At 36.4% G+C, this 21,349-nt stretch overlaps 1 protein-coding gene across 15 annotated transcripts in view; it reads left to right on the top strand.

Annotated features, from left to right (window-relative positions):
* Nlgn1 (neuroligin 1) overlaps positions 1-21,349 on the top strand; it is an 895,946-nt gene that overhangs the window by 389,161 nt on the left and 485,436 nt on the right. For 12 of the 15 annotated variants that reach the window (XM_052731690.1, XM_052731689.1, XM_052731693.1 and 9 more), the window contains one exon: positions 18,678-18,737. The exons of the other annotated variants lie outside the window; for them this stretch is intronic. In XM_052731690.1, the coding sequence (XP_052587650.1) occupies positions 18,678-18,737 (60 nt within the window). The remainder of the gene's footprint in view (positions 1-18,677; positions 18,738-21,349) is intronic. 15 annotated transcript variants of the gene reach the window in all.

The following is a 21,349-nucleotide window of genomic DNA, read 5'->3' as shown; positions in this document are numbered from 1 at the left end:
GGGAGTTTCAAAGTAGAAGCTCGCGGCAGCTGCCATGTTGCATCTGCAGACTCGAAGCGGAGGGGTGGGTGAAGGTGCTCAGCTCCCTCTCTTGTACTCACGTGGAACCCAGCCCATGGAACAGTACTGCCCACATTTAGCGCGAGTCTTCTCACCATCCAGAAACCCAATCTAGAAGCTCCTCAGAGGCGTATGTAGAGGGTTGTCTCCTAGCAGGTCTTGTTACCGTGAAATTTGCAGTCAGGATTAAGCACCGCACTCTAATATCTTGAGCTGACTTCATTTCCCCAATTTTGGACAAAATGTTGCAAAAAATTAATTTCTTTAAAAAATTCTCAGCCGAGCAGTGGTGGCACACACCTTTAATCCCAGCACTTGGGAGGCAGAGGCAGGTGGATCTCTGTGAGTTCAAGGCCAACCTGGTCTCCAAAGCGAGTTCCAGGAAAGGCGCAAAGCTACACAGAGAAACCCTGTCTCAAAAAAAAAAAAAAAAACAAAAAAAAAACCCATAAATAAATAAATAATTCTCTGGGATCATTATGTAGCTATGAATAAAGGATGGTTATTTCTTTAATAATATCTCAGGTATATTAGAGTAAAAAAAGCAAAGTTTTCCCAAAGAATGAGTGAAAAGCATATCTATTGTGTAAAACGGAAAAAGAATTGAAATTAATATAACACATAAATATTTGTATCTATGTAACAGTTTCCTTCATTTTGAACTGAGAAAACCTGGAACAACGTAGCTAGGAATGAATGAACCAGGAATATATTTCCAATTTTTATTTATTTATTAAGAAAAATTTTTCATTCATTTTTCATACCAATCAAAGAGCCCCCTTTCCCACCCTGCTGCCCCCGAGCCGTCTCCTACCAACCCACCCCGTACTTCCCCCCACAAGAAGGCAAGGCCTCCCATGGGGAAGCACATCCAGTAGAGGCAAGTCCAACCCCCCCCCCCCTCAAGACTTCACAAGGTGTCCCATCATTGGTAGTGGGCTCCAAAAAGCCCACTCGTGCACCAGGGATGGATTCTGATTCCACCACCAGGGGGCCCCCCAAGCAGATCAAGCTACACAACTGACTCGCCATGCAAAGGGCCTAGTCCAGTCCCATGCAGGCTCCACAGCCATTGGTCTAGTTTTCATGAGTTCCCACTAGTTTGGTTTAGTCATCTCTGCAGGTTTCCCCATCATGATCCTGATGCACTTGCTCATAGAATTCCTCTTCTCTCTCTTTGAACTGGACTCCTGGAGCTCTGCCTGGTGCTTGGCTGTGGATCTCTGCATCTGCCTTCATCAGTCACTGGAGAGAAACTCTGTGATGACAGTTAGGGTACTCACCGATCTGATCACTGGGGCAAACCAGTTCAGTTCAGGCACCCTCTCCACTATTTCTAGTAGTCCAAGCTGGGGTCATCCTTGGGGATTCCTGACAACTTCCCTAGCACCAGGTTTCTCTCTATCCCATGATGTCTCTCTCTATCATGGTACCTCTTTCATTGTTTTCCCCTCCATCCCTGTTCCAGCTCGACCATCCCATTCACTTATGTTCTCATTCCCTATCCCCTAACCTTCATTGACCACCCCTCATGCCCAGTTTACTCATGGAGATCTCATCTACTTCCCCTTCGCTGGGCGATCCATGCATCTAAAAAGGGTCTTCCTTGTTAGCTAGTTTCTCTGTAGTTGTCTGATTATCCTTTGATTTACATCTAGTATCCACATGTGAATGAGTACATACCATGTTTGTCCTTCTGAGTCTGGGTTACCTCACTCAGGATGATATTTTTTAGTTCCATCCATTTGCCTGCAAATTTCATGATATCATTGTTTTTCTCTGCTGAGTAGTACTCCATTGTTTATATGTACCACATTTTCTTAACGCATTCTTCAGTTGAAGGGCATCTAGGTTGTTTCCAAGTTCTGGCTATTACAAATGATTGTGCTATGAACACAGTTGAGTGTGTGTTCTTGTGGTATGATTGAGTATTCCTTGGGTATATGCCCAAGAGTGGTGTAGCTGGGTCTCAAGGTAGATTGAGTCCCAATTTTCTGAGAAACTGCCATACTGATTTCCAGTTTGCACTCCCACCAACAGTGGAGGAGTGTTCCCCTTGCTCCACATCCTCTCCAACATAAGCTGTCTGCAGTGCTTTTGATCTTAGCCCTTCTGACAGGTGTAAGATGGTATCTTAGAGTTGTTTTGATTTGTATTTCCCTGATGACTAAGGATGTTGAGCAATTCCTTAAATGTCTTTTGACCATTTGAAATTCTTCCTTTGAGAATTCTGTTTAGTTCTATAGCCCTTTTTTTATTGGATTGTTCATTATTTTGATGTCTAGTTTCTTGAGTTCTTTATATATTTTGGAGATCAGCCCTCTGTCAAATGTGAGGTTGATGAAAATCTTTTCCCATTCTGTAGGCTGTCATTTTGTCTTATTTACTGTGTCCTTTGCCTTACAGAAGCTTCTCAGTTTTAGGAGGTCCCATTTATTAATTGTTGTTCTCAATGTCTATACTACTGGTATTATATTTAGGAAGTGGTCTCCTGTGCCAATGTGTTCAAGACTATTTCTTACTTTCCCTTCTATCAAGTTCGGTGTAACTGGATTTATGTTGAGGTCTTTGATCCACTTAGACTTGAGTTTTGTGCATGGCAACAGACATGGATCTATTTGCTATCTTCTACATATTGATGTCCAGTTATGCCAGCACCATTTGTTGAAGATGCTTTCTTTTTTCCATTGTATAGTTTTGGCTTCTTTGTCAAAAATCAGGTGTTCATGGGTGTGTGAGTTAATGTCAGGGTCTTCAAATCAATTCTATTAGTCCACATGTTGGTTTTTATGCCAATACCAAGCTGTTTTTATTACTATAGCTCTATAGTAGATCTTGATGTCAGGATGGTGATACCTCCAGTGGTGGCTTTGTTATATAGGATTCTTTTAGCTATCCTGGGTTTTCTGTTTTTTTCCAAATGAAGTTGAATATTATTCTTTCCATATCTGTGAAGAATTGTGTTGGGATTTTGATGGGGATTGCATTGAATCTGTAGACTGCTTTTGGTAAGATTGCCATTTTTATTATGTTAACCCTACCTATCCATGAGCATGGGAGATCTTTCCATTTTCTGAAATCTTCTTAAATTTATTTCTTCAGAGACTTAAAGTTCTTGTCATATAGGTCTTTTACTTGCTTAATTAGAGTTACCCCAAGGTATTTTATATTATTTGTGGCTATTGTAAAGGGTGATGTTTCTCTGATTTCCTTCTCAGCCTGTTTGTCAATTATATATAGGAGGGCTACTGATTCTTTTGAGTTAATCTTGTATCCTGCCACATGGAATATATTTTTTAAATGTACAGTGATTTTTATTGGTTGTAGTTTTCAGTTTTTATGAATGAACTACACATTAAAATAATTTTAATTATACATTTAAATTACAATCTGGAAAACAAATGCCTTAGAAACAAGCTATGCTCTAAGCTGAATACGGAGAATTTATATAGATTTGCTACTATTTTCTGTAACTTGGGCATTCTTGGCAATCCATCACCTGGCCTCAATGTCCTCAGGTATTCCAGATGTGAAGTTGTTAGTAAGGTATAACATGCTCTACAAATCATTTATGGATCTTTTGAGATACTAATCTCAAGCTTACATGTTCATCTGACATTCCCAGCCTTTCTGCAGAGCTGGATTCTGTGCCAGTTTTAATTGATCTAAGATTGTTTATAAACTGGAGTTGTCAGATTAGCAATATAGCTCTTGAGTATCATGAAAACATACATAATAATGTATTTTCTTCTCAAATGTTGCTGTATTATTTCCTTGAAGAAGTCCATTCTGTAATGTTCTTCCACTTGCTTTGTTTTTGTTTTTCTTTGTTTGTTTTTTGAGACAGGGTTTCTCTGTGTAGTTTTGGTGCCTGTCCTGGATCTCGCTCTGTAGACCAGGCTCGCCTCAAACTCACAGAGATCCACCTGACTCTGCCTCCCAAGTGCTGGGATTAAAGGCATGGGTTGCCACCGCCTGGCCTGATTTTTTTTTAAAGGTACAAACATTACATGAAATGCTCTTTTCAAAATAGTTGGGGCCTATAGACATGGCTTAGTGATTAAGAGTGCTTACTGATCTTGCAGAGACCACAGTTCAGAACCCAGCATACACATGGTAGCTCACAGTCACCTGTGATTTCTATTCCAGGAGACCAGAAACTCTCTTCTCATCTTTGCAGGCTTCTGTATGTATGTGGTACACATAAAATCATTCAGAAATACATATGTACACATAAAAATAAGTTAATAAAAATGTAAAAATACTTGAGTATATATGAGGGCTTCCCAAAGGAATTGAACTTGAACAAAATTTTAGCTAATGTGTGTGATCTGATCAGATTTCATATCCACAGTCCTGACTACAGCATGTACACAGTGTGTCCACAGTATTGACTATGTATTATAATGTGCTAGGAACTTAGTGTTGTAATTTTTATGTTATACTCCAGTACAGACAATTTTATTTCAGGAAATAAGTCTTAGGGACTTTTAAAATGCAAAGTAGGTATTCTAAGTATAAAACTGAATCTCAACAGAATGCATTAGAATACATAAGAATATGAACATCTCTCCATGGATGCAGCCACTACATCTCTGCCTTGAACCATTAAAGGATAGGGTCATTTCTGCTAGTATTTGTATTTACAGACTGAAAAGAGGTAGTTCATGGGAGATTTTCCTGCTTGGCTTTCCTCCAATAGGTTCAGTGGAGACATCAAAATGGGCACATTGTGACACTCACCCTGTGATTCTTATGTAAATGGGATAAACACACACACACACACACACACACACACACACACACACACCAAACATGTGCACATGAGGAGAGAGTGTAGGTGAGAAAAACATGAAGACAGAAAGAGTAAAGGTCTTTATTCATGCTGTAATGATAGTTTAGAAGTGGCTGTCTTTCCTGACTCTTGCATGAGATCATCCAAGTTTCTTGTGCCTTGAATCAAGGTGACCATTCTTGTGCTTTTGGCTTTTGTTTATTTTTTAACTGCTTATGGAAAAAATTCTCTCTCTATCTCTCTTATTCCTTTTGGACACTTATTGATACTTTTCACATTTTAATTTGTATTACTTAATTTTCCTAAAAAGTTCAAAATTGCTTTGGGTTGGATTAATTAACTTGCATAAATACTATGGTTCTCATTCCAACCTTTGTTTTAGCAATGTCTGTATGATATAAGTTGAATATTCTTGCTTATTGGTAGACCTCAGAGATTCTAGAATATTTTCTGCATTAGATAATTTTAAATGAAGCTGAGAAAAAAAATGTTCTGGGGTAGAAGTTATTTCTTGATTAGATTTTTTAAAAGATTTATTTTATGTGTATATGAGTCTTTTTTCTGTAACACCATGCATGCCTGGTGTCCAAGGATGTCAGAAGAGGGCATTAGATTCCTAGGAACTAGAGTTATAGGTGATCATGAGCCATTATGTGAGTGACTGAAATCATACTTGAGTCCTGCAAAAGAGCAGAGAGAGCTATTAACCATCTCTTCAGCCTTTGGTGAGGTTTTGAAATATAAAAGCAGAATAATAGAGCCATTCAATTTTAATGGCACATATATTTGTACACCTGTAAGGTTTTGTGTCTAGGTATGTCTATTTGCATGTATATATGTCTGTGTATTTAGCTATAATTCATTTACATTCTTGTCATAAGAAACTTTGAGAAAAAAAACATATTTTCTTTTAGAGATTTCCTCTTAAAGAGAAGGTGGTATTGAGCTCAGTGTGTGGTTACTGGAGCATTTCTGGTGGAAGCATGTTGCAACTAAGGCAATGTACAGTGTGAACAGTTTCACATACCCACAGGCAACTTTTCATCTCAGTCTCCAGTGACAGTTTAAGTAGAAAAAGACCAAGATGCATAAATAGAAGGGTCTGAATCCTGAGTTTATCTCAAATTGTGGTCCATATACCTCATTTGTCATTGTGGTTTTGTTGAATTATAGGCTGTGTACTACCCATCTCTGGGGAAAAGGATGTTAAAAATAGTCATTTTAAATAAGATCCCTAGGTTTTTCTGTCTCCATGCTAGTGAACCACTGTCTAGATAACAAAATTCAATTGATTATTATTTATTTTGTACAGTGATTAATTCCAAAGGATGCCTTCAAATGCAAAAGATGGGTGATTGTGGAAAATGCACCAGCTCTGGTTTTTGTACACTGAAATTTCCCTGAAGACTGTCCATCTATTTTCTTCCCTTTATTTAAGGCTGAAATGTTTCATCTTCCTTAGACTCAGTTCTGTCCTATTGCTGTTGTTTTCAACTTATGTTTTGCTTATAAAAGAGTGTCTACATAGCTCATCTGTCTACAGAAACAAATTTCAACCAAATAATTACAGTCACTCATTCACTGTGTAAAGTTATCATTATGAGGATCACAAAGGAGAAGTGAGCCCACATATCACACTTATATAAACTTGTGTCTTCAAACATATATGAATATAGCCTTTATGTTTATAAAGTAATCCCTAATCTCATGTGTTGCATGTGTAATAGTCTGAACAAATTCTAGCATAGTTATAGGCAATCAAAATAACAAGCAGTATTTTAAAATATGTTAGAAAACGAGGGCTTTTTCTACTAAGTGTATTGTTGTGGAATATTAGTTTAAGATATATTACATTTGTGTATGCTGTGGAATATTTGTTTAATTAGGCAAAGATATGTTGCATTCTTTTATGTTGTATTTGTTTAACTCTGTAAAGCTATGTTACTTTGCCTGCCTAAAACATCTGATTGGTCTAATGAAGAGCTGAATGGACAATAACAAGGCAGGAAATAGGATAGGTGGGGCTGAAAGGCAGAGAGAATAAATAGGAGGAGAAATCTGGGAAGAAAAAAGAGGGAAGAGTGAGAAAAGAAGGAGAGGAGGATGCCAGGGTCCAGCCATCCAGCCACACAGCCAGCTATGGAAAAATAAGGGAAGAAAGACATATAGGATAAAGAAAGGTAAAAAGTCCAGAGTCAAAATGTAGAAGAGAAATGGGATAATTTAAGTTAGAAACCTGGCAAGAAGCAAGCCAAGCTAAGGCCAGACATTCATAAGTAAGAATAAGTCTCCATGTATTTATTTGGGAGCTAAGTGGCAGGCCCCCAAAGAGAAATATAAAAAAACTACACTGTATATCTTTAATTACCTGTGAAGCGAACATTGGGGGAGCCAATATTTGAGAGACTACATGATTGTTCTCTTGTGAGAGTTTTGCTTATCCAAATAACTCACTGAAGGATGCCCATCATTGTTACCTTTCTTAGTGTATTTAAAATTACCAAACACTGATTCATGTATAAATGTTTGAAACATTTCTTGGCTAGATTGTATTGAATATTTAATGCTTTAAATTTTAATTTAGCTATTTCTAGCTGGCCACATAAGATAAAAAAATCAACAATATTAAATACAAGTATTTTTTATAAAGGTGAAGTAGTTACAAAGCTCAAAGACATTTTTCATACATTAAAACAATACCTTTTTACAAAAATGCAGAAAAATGAATAGAAAAACACTCAATTAGTAAAGATATTTTTCTTCAAAGGCAAACTTGGTTGCCAGTGGCCAAATATTAGTATGAAATGTGTTATCTTTGATAAACATTATTCTGAACTCTCTTACAAAAGCTGCTTGGTTTGGGGCATTTTAGTAGCTTCCAGGGAAGAATGAAAGTGTGAAGAAGAAGAAATCAATAAAGCATAGGCCTCTTATCCTATATTGATTCTCCTAATCCAGCAGCCATTAAATACTTGAGAGATAAGCCTCTTTTAAGATGGCATGTTTATATTATATGAAGATCAAATACCTTAATTTTGCTCATGGGTTTCCGAAACACAGGGTGGAAGGTTAGCTTTCAGTGGCTGTCTTTTCTTCAGAAAATGTTTGTAAGCTAAGTGTACCAAAAGTGTTCTGTGAGTAGGACACTCCTCATGTGATTGCTTCAGCAGAGCTGGAAAATCCAAATGGGTTGAGATGCTATCATACATTGTGCAGACCGAGATAGAACATCAACAGCGTCACTGAGGAAGAGAATCAGCCAAACTATATCCCTGCCATTTTATTGGAATTATGAGTCCTCTGCAATTTTGTTTTGCATTTGACCTTTTTAAACCATTAGAACCGCCACCTTATCCCAAACTCGCTCGCTCTCTCTCTCTCTCTCTCTCTCTCTCTCTCTCTCTCTCTCTCTCTCTCATATGTACTATTGCAATGGGAATAAAATACAGCCATGACATTTCGCTTTCAAATTTTCTTTAATGTGAAAACTCAAATCTGACACTTTCTCCAAAAAACACAATCCTGTTAATTTTTAATCCTCACTTATGGTGATTAATTTTTACATTTATAAAGACTAAATTTTAAATAGTGAAATGACCAACAAAAACTCTAGTAAATATATTAGAAGTCCTTTCTTTTATAAAGACACTAAAAATAATTTTTCCCTTCTAACTGTTTTAATGTTATCTAATTTATTTTAGTTTTCTTAATAACCAGTTATTTAAAAATATTACTTTAGCTTTTAATTTCATATGTAACACACCTGACATTCTTTCTTATCCCCCTCCTTCACATTTCAAATGCTTTTTTTTTGGTTTTTTTGAGACAGTGTTTCTCTGTGTAGCTTTGTGCCTGTCTTGGATCTCGCTCTGTAGATCAGGCTGGCCTCGAACTCACAAAGATCCGCCTGCCTCTGCCTCCTGAGTGCTGGGATTAAAAGTGTGCGCCCCCACCGCCTGGCCTCAAATGCTTTGTATAAGTAGTCCCATACTGTTTCCAGGATTTTTTGATCCACTGAGTTCATTAGGATTGTTTACAGAGTATAGGTAGGGAGAGGGGCTGTTTGCTGTAGTTCCTCAGAAAGGATTGAGGCCTCACAGGTGCCTGCCCTAACTATGATGGGATGTACCAGCCTTGTTTAGGCAAGTGTAACTGAGTTTTGTTCATGTTGCTCCCACCATGCTGGATCAGATTGTCTCACAGCACTCTGCTCCATCCCCGACTACTTACACTCTTTTTGCCCTGTCTTCTGTAATAGTTCCCTGGCTGGCTGCAACTTTGATATAGATCCCCTGTTTGCAGCTACGCATGCCACATCCTTTGTCCTCAGTACATAGGCAAGATATAAGACTCTTCATTAACCCTCACTTACTGAAAAAAGGAACATCTCCGCCCAAAGAAAACAGTACTAGTCTATGAGTTCAACAAATACTTAGAATGCAGTTTAGCTCATTAAACAGAACAATGGTAGTAGATTCCATCCTCGGACCTGTGACCTCCATAGATACAGGGTTTCTACTGCTTTACAGCACTCAGAAACTATGATTTCCCCTGGAGCAGTTCTCAAAATCCTTTCAAAAGACAGTTGGTTATTTCCCACATTACCATGCTACTACTGCCTAGAATTTGGTTCTCAACCGGTGGGTTCTGACACCTTTGGCAAACCTCTATCTCCAAAAATACTTACATTATGACTCATGACAGTAGCAAAATTACAGTTCTGAAGTAACAACAAAACAATTTTATGACTGGGGATAACCACAACGTGGGTAACCGTATTAACGGGTCGAAGCATTAGGAAGTGGTTGAGAACCATTGCTCTAGAAGGAATATATTGCCTGGCAGCCTGGAAGTATTGTAGCACACAAAGTCCATAGCTCAAAGAAAAAAACAAAACAAACAAACAAACCGACAAGTGGTTGTTTTCTATCCAAGCAGCCAACACAGCATCTTCAGGTTCATAGTAAACCACAGGTGGCAGGAAAAGGGCTTCTTCCTCACTTTTATCTTAATTTCTTTGTGTCCTATAACCAAAGTGTATGGCACTTCAACAGCAGGCTTTTCATATCAGTTCTTGAGGGCAAATAAGAGCACTGCGGGCGACTGCTAACCCCTGCCATGTGAAATGTTCTCTCTCCAATGCCTTAATTGTGCTACAGCACTGCATCCTGGGAAATGGGCTGAACCCAGATGCTCTGGGTATTGAGAAGGATTCTGATGATTCTGGCTAGTAATTGTGTACTGCCCTACTAGAATATATCATGGTTTAATTGCCCCTTTCAGCTATATATTAACCTTGTTAATCTTATCATTTTTAGGGAAGTTAGTTCATTTTTCTAAGCTTTAATAGCATATTAAGTAATATACATTACTGAGTAATTATCACTTTTATTGATGTTACTCACTTGCTTTGAATTCTTGAATCTTTTTTTCTGGTTTTTCAAGACAGGGTTTCTCTGTGTAGTTTTGGTGACTGTCCTGGATCTCACTCTGTAGACCAGGCTGGCCTCGAACTCACAGAGATCCGCCTGCCTCTGCCTCCCGAGTGCTGGGATTAAAAGTTTGCGCCACCACCGCCCTGCGAATTCTTGAATCTTTATCTTAACACATTTGTTGTCTTATTTTAATTTTATTTGCTTCAGTTTTTTTAAAGTTACTTTTATATCTTTTTATTTTAATTTAAATTTCAACCTTTATCTCATCTAACTCAAATCCTGTACTGAAGATTTTTAAAGACTTTATAGTTTGAGTGTGGTTATGATGAATGAGGGGCACAGAGTTTATCAAATGCCTTATTACATCAGTTACCCACCGTTCATGTTTTCCTCTTATTGCTTGTCTTTTATTAACTCGTAAAGAAGTTACTAAACTGTGTCAAATAGTTTTGGGTCCTAGGAAAAATCAGCAAATATTCTGCATGCACTTCCCGAATGGAGGAAGATTTAGTGGTTTCTCTGAAGGGTTGCTTTTAGCCATGCCATCCTGTGGATTTGGGCATTTAACTCTGGATTCACAAGAGTTTCTATAATAATTACTGTGTACCTATTTGTTGTTGAATCAGACGAGAAAGGAGGGCAGGCAGAATTGTGTCCCAACAGATTCCAGTCTGTTTAGCTAGTGGATCAACCGGTATAGTGTAGAACACTGGATAAAGACAGAGAAGCCACCCTACTTAGGTAAGAACCTGAGAGCAGGCTGGGCACATGTGAGAGGAGATGCTCAGGTAGTCCTCACCCAGCACACTCCTGCCATATCCCACTCTTCTGAGAACTTTCCCATCAAAGAACCTAGCCTTATTCTTTGCGTCTACCAAGATACTAAAGAGGCACCCCAGAAAATAGGATCTTTGTAGTTACTGGGGATCTGTTCACCTCATTAATACAGACAAAATTTAGTAATGTTACAGATTTAAGATGTTTACTCAGTTAGGTCTTTCTGGGCAGTATAGAACTGCCTCCCTCATTTTTATTTCCACCATCGCAATAGCAAATAAAAGGGAAATGCAATATTCTTCCTTTCTGTTTTTTCCCCCTCAAGTTACAAAAGTCCCACATTTTTCTGCAGGAGGTTCCTTGTGTCCAGTTGCACTGAAGCTCCCATTCTCTCTGAGGTGAACTGATCAAAATCAGAACATCAAAGCCTGAACCATATGGAATAAAACACAGGGTGGGAGGACCAGGTTACTTTTTCTGAGCAACAATGACAAGATTCAGAGTAGGAAAAATATATTTTGTAAGGAAGATCAAATCTTGAGTTGGTAAAAAGTGTCCTGTGCCAGGCTGGACAGTTCACTTTAGGTCAAAAGGAAGGAAGAACTATTAAAAATTTAAGCAAGGTAGAGAAACAATGACAGTCATTTTCAGGGTCATTCATCTACACTGGATTTAAAACTATTTTAAATGGTATTTCCATTCAGAATATAAGATATCTTACTTTTGCTCATGGATTTCTAAAGCATCAAAACTGATGATATACTATATTTAGTATTCATCTGTCTTGCTACAGCTATTTTAAAACACCAGAATAATATTCAACACATCGAAGTCAGATGACTCTTCAATTTCTGTTCATTGAAAGCACTTGCAAGTTCAGTCTTAGCAGGAGCTGACTGTGTGTGCAGTTTAGCTGATGTTGATACAAAATAATTAATTCTTCTCATTTCATTTGGAATTTTCCATGATTTTTATATACAACTTTCAAAGCTGATGATATACATGGTGGATTGGGAAGCAGTCTAGAGTGAATGACAGAGAAAATAACGAGTAAGCACAGGACAGTGGTGGCCACAGAAGAGGTTTAGAGACTGGAAAAGTGTCAGGGATGAGGTTTCCCTCTGGAAATTTATATAGTCGGATAAGATCAAACAGAGCATACTTCTGTATGCTAAGTAGGTTCTGAGAACAGAGTTATGTTGAGAGGTCAAGTTGGCTTTGATGGCAGAGATGAAAGGTGTCGATGCTGTACTGCCAGAAAGGCCGAGGCATCCCAGCATACCTAGTCTGCCTTGGTATGAATGGCACATCCTAGACATGTGAACTCTTGGTATGTTAATTTTAAGACAAAGTGGATAACTTTAAATGCATGTTTAACCAGAACTATCAAGTCTCATGAAATCCTAGAATTGCTGGAATCTTGGACTTGCTTTTTGGTGATTTTTGTTTTTCATTAGCAGTCAGGAATGGTGTCCAGTTTCATTCCAAGAAAGGTATTTTTGTCTCAAAAGAAGATGATGCAGACCTCAGTGTAAAATACCCCTGCTGCATCTACTGAAATGATTTTGTTTCTTTCTGATGTTTCTGCATAAGTGGGTCAGAGTTTATCAGGATGTGTTTCAAGCCTGTGAAAGTCTTCCCATTGCTTTTATAATTCAGACAAAAGCTGAGGTTCCATCTGTTTCATAGATGTTCATGTAATTCTCCCTCCTCATCTCCCAACACCTCTTCCTTTCCCTGCTGGTAGCCCCAGAGGCAGCATAGCCTCCCATCACTGTAGGATCTCTGTGTGCTAATTTCTATAGGTAAAATTTTCTTCCCAACTCCTGCCTAATCCCCAAGCTTTCTCCCTCTTGATCTCTTTTTCACATTTAGTCAATGATGACCTTCCAGGCTTATCAGGTCACCCTTAAGGAAGAACTTCTCAGAACCCTAAGATATTCTTTGTTGACATGTGTTCTGATTTGTAAGCTTATATGTATGTGATGAGTGGTTTAATGTTCTTCCTACAAGATTTTATTTTCTATAGAGAAGTCATCTAGCCTCCTTTACCCACCACAATTTCTGAGCACATAGCAGAACAAGTATTTGTTGAATGAATGGCTGAGTGAATGCTGGATCCATGCCAGAGAGGTCAAATGATTGCTACCATCATAAATGTACCATTAATGAGCTATCTCAAGACCTCTGAAACCTCTGGTGCCATCTGTGTCCTAAACACATGGCTGCTGAAGGTAGATCTCTAGATGATATCTGGGAAGTTTGGTAAGTGGTGAGCAAACCTTCACAAAGTGCTAACATTTTATACAGTACAGAGAAGCAGACTAAAGGAGAAAGGAATGCTATGTTGATATTCTTGTCCAATAAACATAATGCATCTTCATTTAAAAATGAGCAAATACAATATTAAAGAAAAATATTATGCAAATTTGGTGATACTTGGTGTAGGGTTAGCTCATTTTGATTTGGTGATACTCGGTGTAGGGTTAGCTCATTTTGATTTGGTGATACTCAGTGTAGTGTTAGCTCATTTTGATTTTGTTTGTTTGCTTGCTTGCTTTTATATATTTTCTCTGCTAGATCCTGTTAATTCCAGATAGAATCTGCCTTTTTAACTTCAAAATGTTGTAATCAGGTACTTTAAAAAATTTTCCTGACTTTCAACAACAGATTGACTTTTCCCAAAAGCTACATTGTAAGCTGTTCTATAACTCGGAAATACTGTGGAGGGGAATATATTCTGTGTTCTTGTAGGTGTTTTCTTCCAACACAAAGATAAACATAGAGCATGCCTGCTGCCTTTAGGAGGTGGAATATGATCCTTTCCAAATATACATATATGAGCTAGTAGCTCAAACAGGCAGCTCACAAAGAAGCACCAAGAAATCATCATGTGTCAGAGCCCACCTCCAAAACTGCACATGTTTGAATTCTTCTGAGATTATAAATTATTGCAAAATGTGCTTCTAGTAGCTCATCACACTGATTCATAATGCATTTTATTTTAGTATAATGCATATTTAAGAAATCATTAAAAATTGTTCAGAAAGTTTTACAGTCTAAATTTTTTTCAAGGAAGAAAATGACTTTTCAACTACAATTTCTTTATGTCTGTTCATAAATAATGGACTACTTAAGACATGCAATATCTTTTGTTCAATAAGTATAGAGATATAAATTAGTAGGGCTTGCAGTAGTAACCTAGAATGATACTTATTTAAACATATTATGTTTTGGTGTTTATCAGTTTGATAAATGAGAAAAAGCTGAATAATATACTCTACTGTTACTTAAATTCTGGCATTGGTTTTCTTATGGAACACACAGAGAGTTTTCATTTTTCAAACTTGATTCAGCTTTTATTTACTAGCTTTTGTCTCATGATTAAAGAACACTAGCTATGCCCTTAAATGCTTTCATTCTGTGTACGTGACCTTAAAAATTCTTTATAGTCAGTTTGTATCAAAGGCTTCAGGGTTGAGAGGGTGAGGCAAGACAGCAGGGTCAGTAGCCTTCTGTTTGTCATCTGTAACCTGTTAGGGCTTGAAGCTCTAAATAATCCTCAGAAGTTAGAGACCCCTCCCTTGATAGGGGCATTTCTCATGGCCAACCTTCTAAGTCAGGAACTAATAATACTCTCAGCCTACTTGCCTTTGTCAATCTGTGTGACACAAAATGAAGGAATTTATAATCAGTTCTAATGTATTTGAGAACTAAAGTGTTAGCTCTTCATCAAAGAGAATGATAAAAAGCGGCATTAATATGGGTGGATAGTAATTATTTCAGAGCTCATAATTATTCTCTAGTTAACTACATAGAAATGCTGATACTTTTATTCCTCTTTAAAAAAATAAAAGGCATCCATGGTCAGATTCCAAAATGTAAGAATGCATCACACGTCCTTTGTAAGGGCCGAGACTTTAGTTATATTTATGGAAATCACAAAAGAACTCTTGAAATGAAATGAGTTTGAAGTTCATGGTTGGGTGTTCACTGTAGCTAGCTTAAGTGCTGTTGCTTCCCCACTGAATCTATTTATTGCCTATAGAAGATATAAAATACAGTAATTACTCTTACTCCCTTTCAAAATGACACGAGGTCTACTTTCCTATTAACTCTAATGAGAGTTATGTGTGCATTCCTCTGGGAGTAGAGACCCAGTGAGTTTCAAGGTAAAATAAATCACTTCTACACACGGGTGGAGTGGTCTCATTTGCTTTATAGTTGATGCTTTGAGATACCTGATGAAAACTGCTGATACTGAGCTTGCCATACTTGCTGTTTAAAAGAAACATAAGCTGTGGTTAGAATGTTGTTAGTGACTAATTTCTGTTCAAAGGGTAGAGAATTGCCCTTGAGGAAATCAGGATGCTCAATTTTTAGGAATGCCTAATCTCTGTAGGGTGAAAGCCCACCTGTCACAAAGACACTAATACTAGCTATGTGTTTACAATATTATCTTTCTACTAAAAATATTTAAAAACCAGTGAGTATATAAGTTATAACACTTCAGAATAGGGAACAAGAACCAGAGCTGCTGATGGGCAGTGGGTGATTTGCTTCTAGCACTTGTATAGGGACCCTTGAAGTCATGTAGAGATCTGCTGTGAACCCCAGGCTGTCTTTACTCCGTGGAAGCCTCCTCAAAGAAGAACCAACAATGAGTTCTCTTTTGGCAACTCAGGACCCTCTTAGTATGCTCTCAGTATCTTTAGTCAGAGATCTGAATGAAATCTATTTTCTTTATTAAGATCATTTTTTGCCCTGAATTGTTACCTTCATAAAACTTCAAAAAACGTTAGATAAAATGATCTTGAGATAAGAAAGTACCATTATGTTCAGATCACTAAAACACAGCTATACATGTACCGGAATAACAATTTAATGTCATAATCAAATGGTAATATTTAGTATATCAAAAAATTACTAGTTGAGATAATTCACCTTCATTTTCCCCTGATAATGTCTTCATTAATTTATGATACTGAGTAAGTATTTATGTCTGATTATAATACTTCAGGTTGACTACAGTATGTAGGTATGTAAAGTGTCCTCTATTAAGAGGCACCCAGGTTCCTGCGGAAGAAAAGGATAGCTCAGCAACTTATAGGAAAAGCTCAGTCAAGCATTCTAGCCTTAGACCTTCTTCACTCTCCACCTAGAATGATTTCTATGACTTCTCTACTTAGGTACATAACAATGGCCAACTATGCCCCACATGCAAAGCAGTGGGAGAGAGTGTTTAACAACACTCTCTGACTGTTTCATCTCACACAGGGTCAAGAGGGAACCTGTAGGCATGTGAAGCATATGAAATTGTCAACTCAGTAGCTGTAGAACCTAAATGGCTTTCAATACAGACCGTGGAAATTACATTAGATACCCCAATATGCTTCCATTCAGATTTTCTAAGGGAAAAACATAGCACAAGATAAGAAGAGTCATCTCAATGTGACAGGATTTACATATCCCTTCAAATATTATCAAACTAATGAGTCAGTACAAAAGAGCCGATTTTACTGATTGTTTAAAACTCAAGAATCAAGAAAACTAAGTAATTTAGTGAAAATTGGAGAGTAGATGGAGATTTACAAGCAGTAAGCACCATTGTTCTCAGTTTGTGTTGCTTGCTAACCAATAGATAAGCGATATATATATATATATATATATATATATATATATATGGAAATAGAAATGTGAAAAATATTTAAATCTTTAGGAAATAAATATTATTTAAGCATTTTGAAGGATATTTTGAAATTGAAAATGTTTCAGATAGTCCAATTCCCCAATTTTAAAATATAGAATTTAAAGATTTTTTTTATTTTGAGGGACTGTTATTAAGTTAATAAGCACAGTTAAAAAACATCACATAACCATATATGTCTTTTGCATTTGAACAAGATCTTATTAGGTAAGGATATCTGTGAGATTACAACTGAGAAGCAACATGAACTGCTCCTCTCGTCTAGGTTTTTTCCATAGAACAGTATTTAGAGATGTGTTTATTAAAGCATGTAACTGAATTGTTTTGCACAGTTACTTGTCTTTATTTTGAATGACCTTGAACCCATGACCTTGTAATTGAACTATCACCAATTGTTTTATATCACCAAATTTTTTATATCATCAATTTTTTACTTTTTCAGTATTTTGATCTTCATCAGTGACTGATATTTGCAGTAGTATTTCTCTGACCTGAAAAAACATAATCGTGTTACATCTTATTTCTCCTTCTGTTTTTGGTATGGTGTTTTCTACTCTTTGAGGGATGTTATGATAGGTTTTGTTTTAAATTGCAAATGTAATGAAAAGTCTTTTCTGAAAAGATGGACAAATCTCTCTCAAATGTTTATCATTCCTTCCCTGTGCTGAATGCTTATAGTTAAGACTTGCTTTGTTCCTCCTCACCTGCTGGGAATCAAGCCATGACTGTCCATTCTTTCACACTGTTTTCTAAGACTCTTACATTATGCATGACAAAATTCTTTTGATTATTGCTATGTGATTGGCTGTCCTTTTAAATAGAGTGTCCGTGTTTGTAGTGATTGCTTTTTGCATGAGGATTATGAAATGTCATACAAATGAAATGATTGTGGAGATGGAAAGGAAATCTGGGGCTTGACTTGCTTTCTGTGTGCTGGGTGTGTCAACTCTGTGGCACTTAAAATTACTGTCATATGGCCTTTGACTTCCCCTTTGGTGTGTTCTCTTCTACCAGCAAATTAGCACTGTTAGGGATGATAAAAAAATTTATTAAACATTCACAGTGTTTTCATACAGTTATCCTTCTAAAACATGATTTTATTATAAATAAGTATAGTGGGCATGAAATTGCACAATGGCATGATTCCACTGGTTCATAAATTTGATTTTGAAGTATTAGCCCTGACTGTTTAACTACTTAGATAGCTAAACATGACTTCTATTGATGGTACCTTTCCTCTGCCAAGTAACAAAATTATCTGTTGATACATTTCTGCATGTGGCAATTGCCCTAAATCCACAACTAACATTTAAATTAAAACACACGGGGGAGTTCTTGTGTCATGACAAGTAATTTTAAAAAGTCACAGTTTTTAAAAACGTATAAATTAAAAATGTGTAAAACACAAGCAGTAATGATCATACAAAGACAGAATTTTAAAAAGCAGAAAAAGTACAACTTACAAAACGTTTCTCTTTTTTCCTAGTGTTATCCTCTAGTCCCGAGTTAAAGAATAGTTTGACCTGCTATATCTTTATGACTGTCATAAATTTTAATTAGACAGGACTTTGAATAAATTAAGTGCATTCAACTAATTAAACTGTTTACTTTTTATATGAAGTACGTATTTTTTTAACAAAAATCATTCCTTTGACCTATGACTGAAATACTAAGCTATAGTGTATTTTAAATGTTGAAAATGTTCAGAAACCAAAACTAGGAGATATTTTGGGGAAGGGGATTTTTTTTCTAAAAAAATAATCAACTGTGATATAACCACTTCCCCACTCTTTTTTGAAATATCCTTGAGAATTTTAGTATTTATATTTATTTTTCCCCCTCAATCTTGTTTATTCTTGAATTGTCTTTTTTTTTCCCTCCATTTCTCCGTTCTCAATCCTAGGTCCCCTTACAAAGAAACAGACAGATGATTTAGGTGATAATGACGGTGCTGAAGATGAAGGTATTTTTCTCCCACCGAATCTATCTGCATGACCAGGGCTTCAATCACTTTTTCCACCCTTTTCTATTTTTTTACTTCTTGTCTTTTTTTGAAGAGTTTTTTTCTTAATTCCTGTTTTTGATGTGTTTTGTCTTCTTGCTTGTTGTTACATATGAATATACATTTAAAATTTTTTTAAAGTGAGTGTTCTGTTTTACATTTTGATGCCAACCATTAAGATGTTTTAAAAAGAGGGGCTTTTTTTTTCTTTTTTGGTTTTCTTGAACTGACTTTTGATATGTTTCATCCCATGTTTTGATGAATCCGTCCATATTCTTTGAACTAACAACCCCCACTTGTAGTCCTTGTACCCATTGCATGTGCTCTAATCTATGTAGATATTTGGGCCAGTTTGACTGTGTATCATTTTTACATTTTACTTCCTTTTTCAAAAGTACTCCATGCTCTATTAAAGGAGAGACAAACAGATACAAAGTGTTTCTTGAGCAATATGATTTAGACTTTTTAAAAAAATCCTTTTTTTGTGTTGATATTCTTAAATAGCACATAAGCAAAATGATATTACATAGATAACAAAGGCTCCACAACTGTTAGGGTGAGTAATAAACAAAGTGTAACCACATAAGTCACCTGGTCCCTTAGTAATACATTATTTCCTGATGGTGGAGACCTGTTCTAAGGGTAAGAGAGCTATGTGTCCTTGTATAGGCTCCTAGTTCAGTTCCTAGCACCCATGTCAGGTGTAACTCAGTGTCCTGTGCTCTGTTCTGGCCACCATGGGTCACACCTGAACCGACACACATTCACACCTGAACATATATGTGCAGACGTATATTATTAAGAAATAAAAAAAACTTAAAAAATATTTTTGACAAATTTAATAGGTATTTCAAAAACAATATTACAACTATATCTTTTATTTAAAAATACAAGATTACAGGTATGTCTTTTCATTTCAAAAGGTATATACTTTTTATATAATCTAACAATGTGAAACAAAATTTTCTAGCTATCAAAGTATAATCATCCTCAAGTAATGAACTATTTTCTCCTTCATTAATATGGGAATTCTTTTCTGTTTCCTATATTCTCAAAGCATACAATTCTGGTTAATTGGTAAATCTATGTATCCACATGCTCTCTTAGCATCTGTCTTCCTATCTGATATTTAACTAAGTTTCTATTAGGCTATATGGCTCCATTCAGCCTATCTTCCTCCCATTCAGGATTTTATTTTTAATGTACATTTTCTTTGTTTTGGATTTGTATGTTACCCTAATTATAATTTTTAGAGAGGTGATTAGTACAATGTATGATCTTATATCTTCCCCCAAAGCTTTAAATCTCAAAAAGATATTAATAAGAAGGTAGGAAGGATTTTCTGAAATAAAACTATCTGCTCCCAGGTCAGCAGAACTACTCTCTCAACAAGCTGAAGGAGTCTCTGACTAAATCACCTTCAGAAACAATTTGTATCCATTTATTTTTAATTTTTTGTTAGGACATACTCAACAAACTCTTCTATAATGGAAAATTAAATGTTAAAAATAAAATATTGAAAGCTTAATTGTTACATCTTCAAATTTATATTTTATAACGTTTAAGAATTATTAATGGGCTGCAAAGATGTGAAGAGATATTATAACCAAGGCAACTTTTAAAAAGAAAGCATTTATTTGGTGGCTTGCTTAGAGTTTCAGAGCTTTAGTCTATTATCACCATGGTGCTAAGCAGGCAGCGTGCAAGAGTAGAGGAGAGTGCTACATCCGACTCACCAGGCAGCAGACAGAGAAATAGACACTGAGCTTGGACTGGGATCGTGAATACTCAAAGCCTACTCCCAGTGACACCTCTGACAATAAAGCTTATGCCTCCTACTCCTTCCTGGATAGCTCATTAACTGGGCAGGACACATGAAAATACATAAGCCTGTAGGGGCCAATGTCATTCAAACCACCACACTGCTTTATCAGAGGTCCAGAGTTCAGAACCCAGCACTCACCCATGCAGCTCATAAATACCTATAATTCCAGCTCCAAGAGGTTTTATTCTCCACTTCCTCAAATTTCTTAGGTGTGTGCATGCACACACACACACACACACACACACACACACACACACACACAAGTAATTTTTTTTAAATTGTGGCTTAGTGTAGTTATTATTATTTGTTTATAAATTCATTTACCATGGATCCCAATGAAGAATTAGCCATTAAGCACAAGCTAAATACTACTATTAATATTAAATAACTAAATATCACTTTTCAAGATGCATCATTTCCAGGGCTAAATAGTTGAAAGATAAACTTATACTAAGTCTGATATAGTCAAAGATTCAGAAATTATCTATGTTATTATAGAACATGGGTGATGTTCTAGGTTTGTGCTTTAAGAAAATGTAAAATATATAAAATTCCTTAAAAATCCAATATCCTCTACATTGTTAGTATAGAGAACTGCATTTGCAAAGTCCAAAATTTAGTAATGTAGTCACAAGACTTAAATAAATCATCATTCCAGTTTAAATTTTTTCAGGTGTTGATTTAATTAGATTATTTTCCCATTGAGTAAGATAGCTCACATATATATCTACATGCTTGGAGTAGGTAC

Source organism: Peromyscus californicus, unplaced genomic scaffold (assembly GCF_007827085.1).
Source record: "Peromyscus californicus insignis strain IS unplaced genomic scaffold, ASM782708v3 Scaffold_9__1_contigs__length_137607984, whole genome shotgun sequence".
NCBI lineage: Eukaryota > Metazoa > Chordata > Mammalia > Rodentia > Cricetidae > Peromyscus > Peromyscus californicus.
The sequence above is the reverse complement of the archived record's forward strand: the minus strand, read 5'-3'. Positions and strand labels throughout refer to the sequence as shown.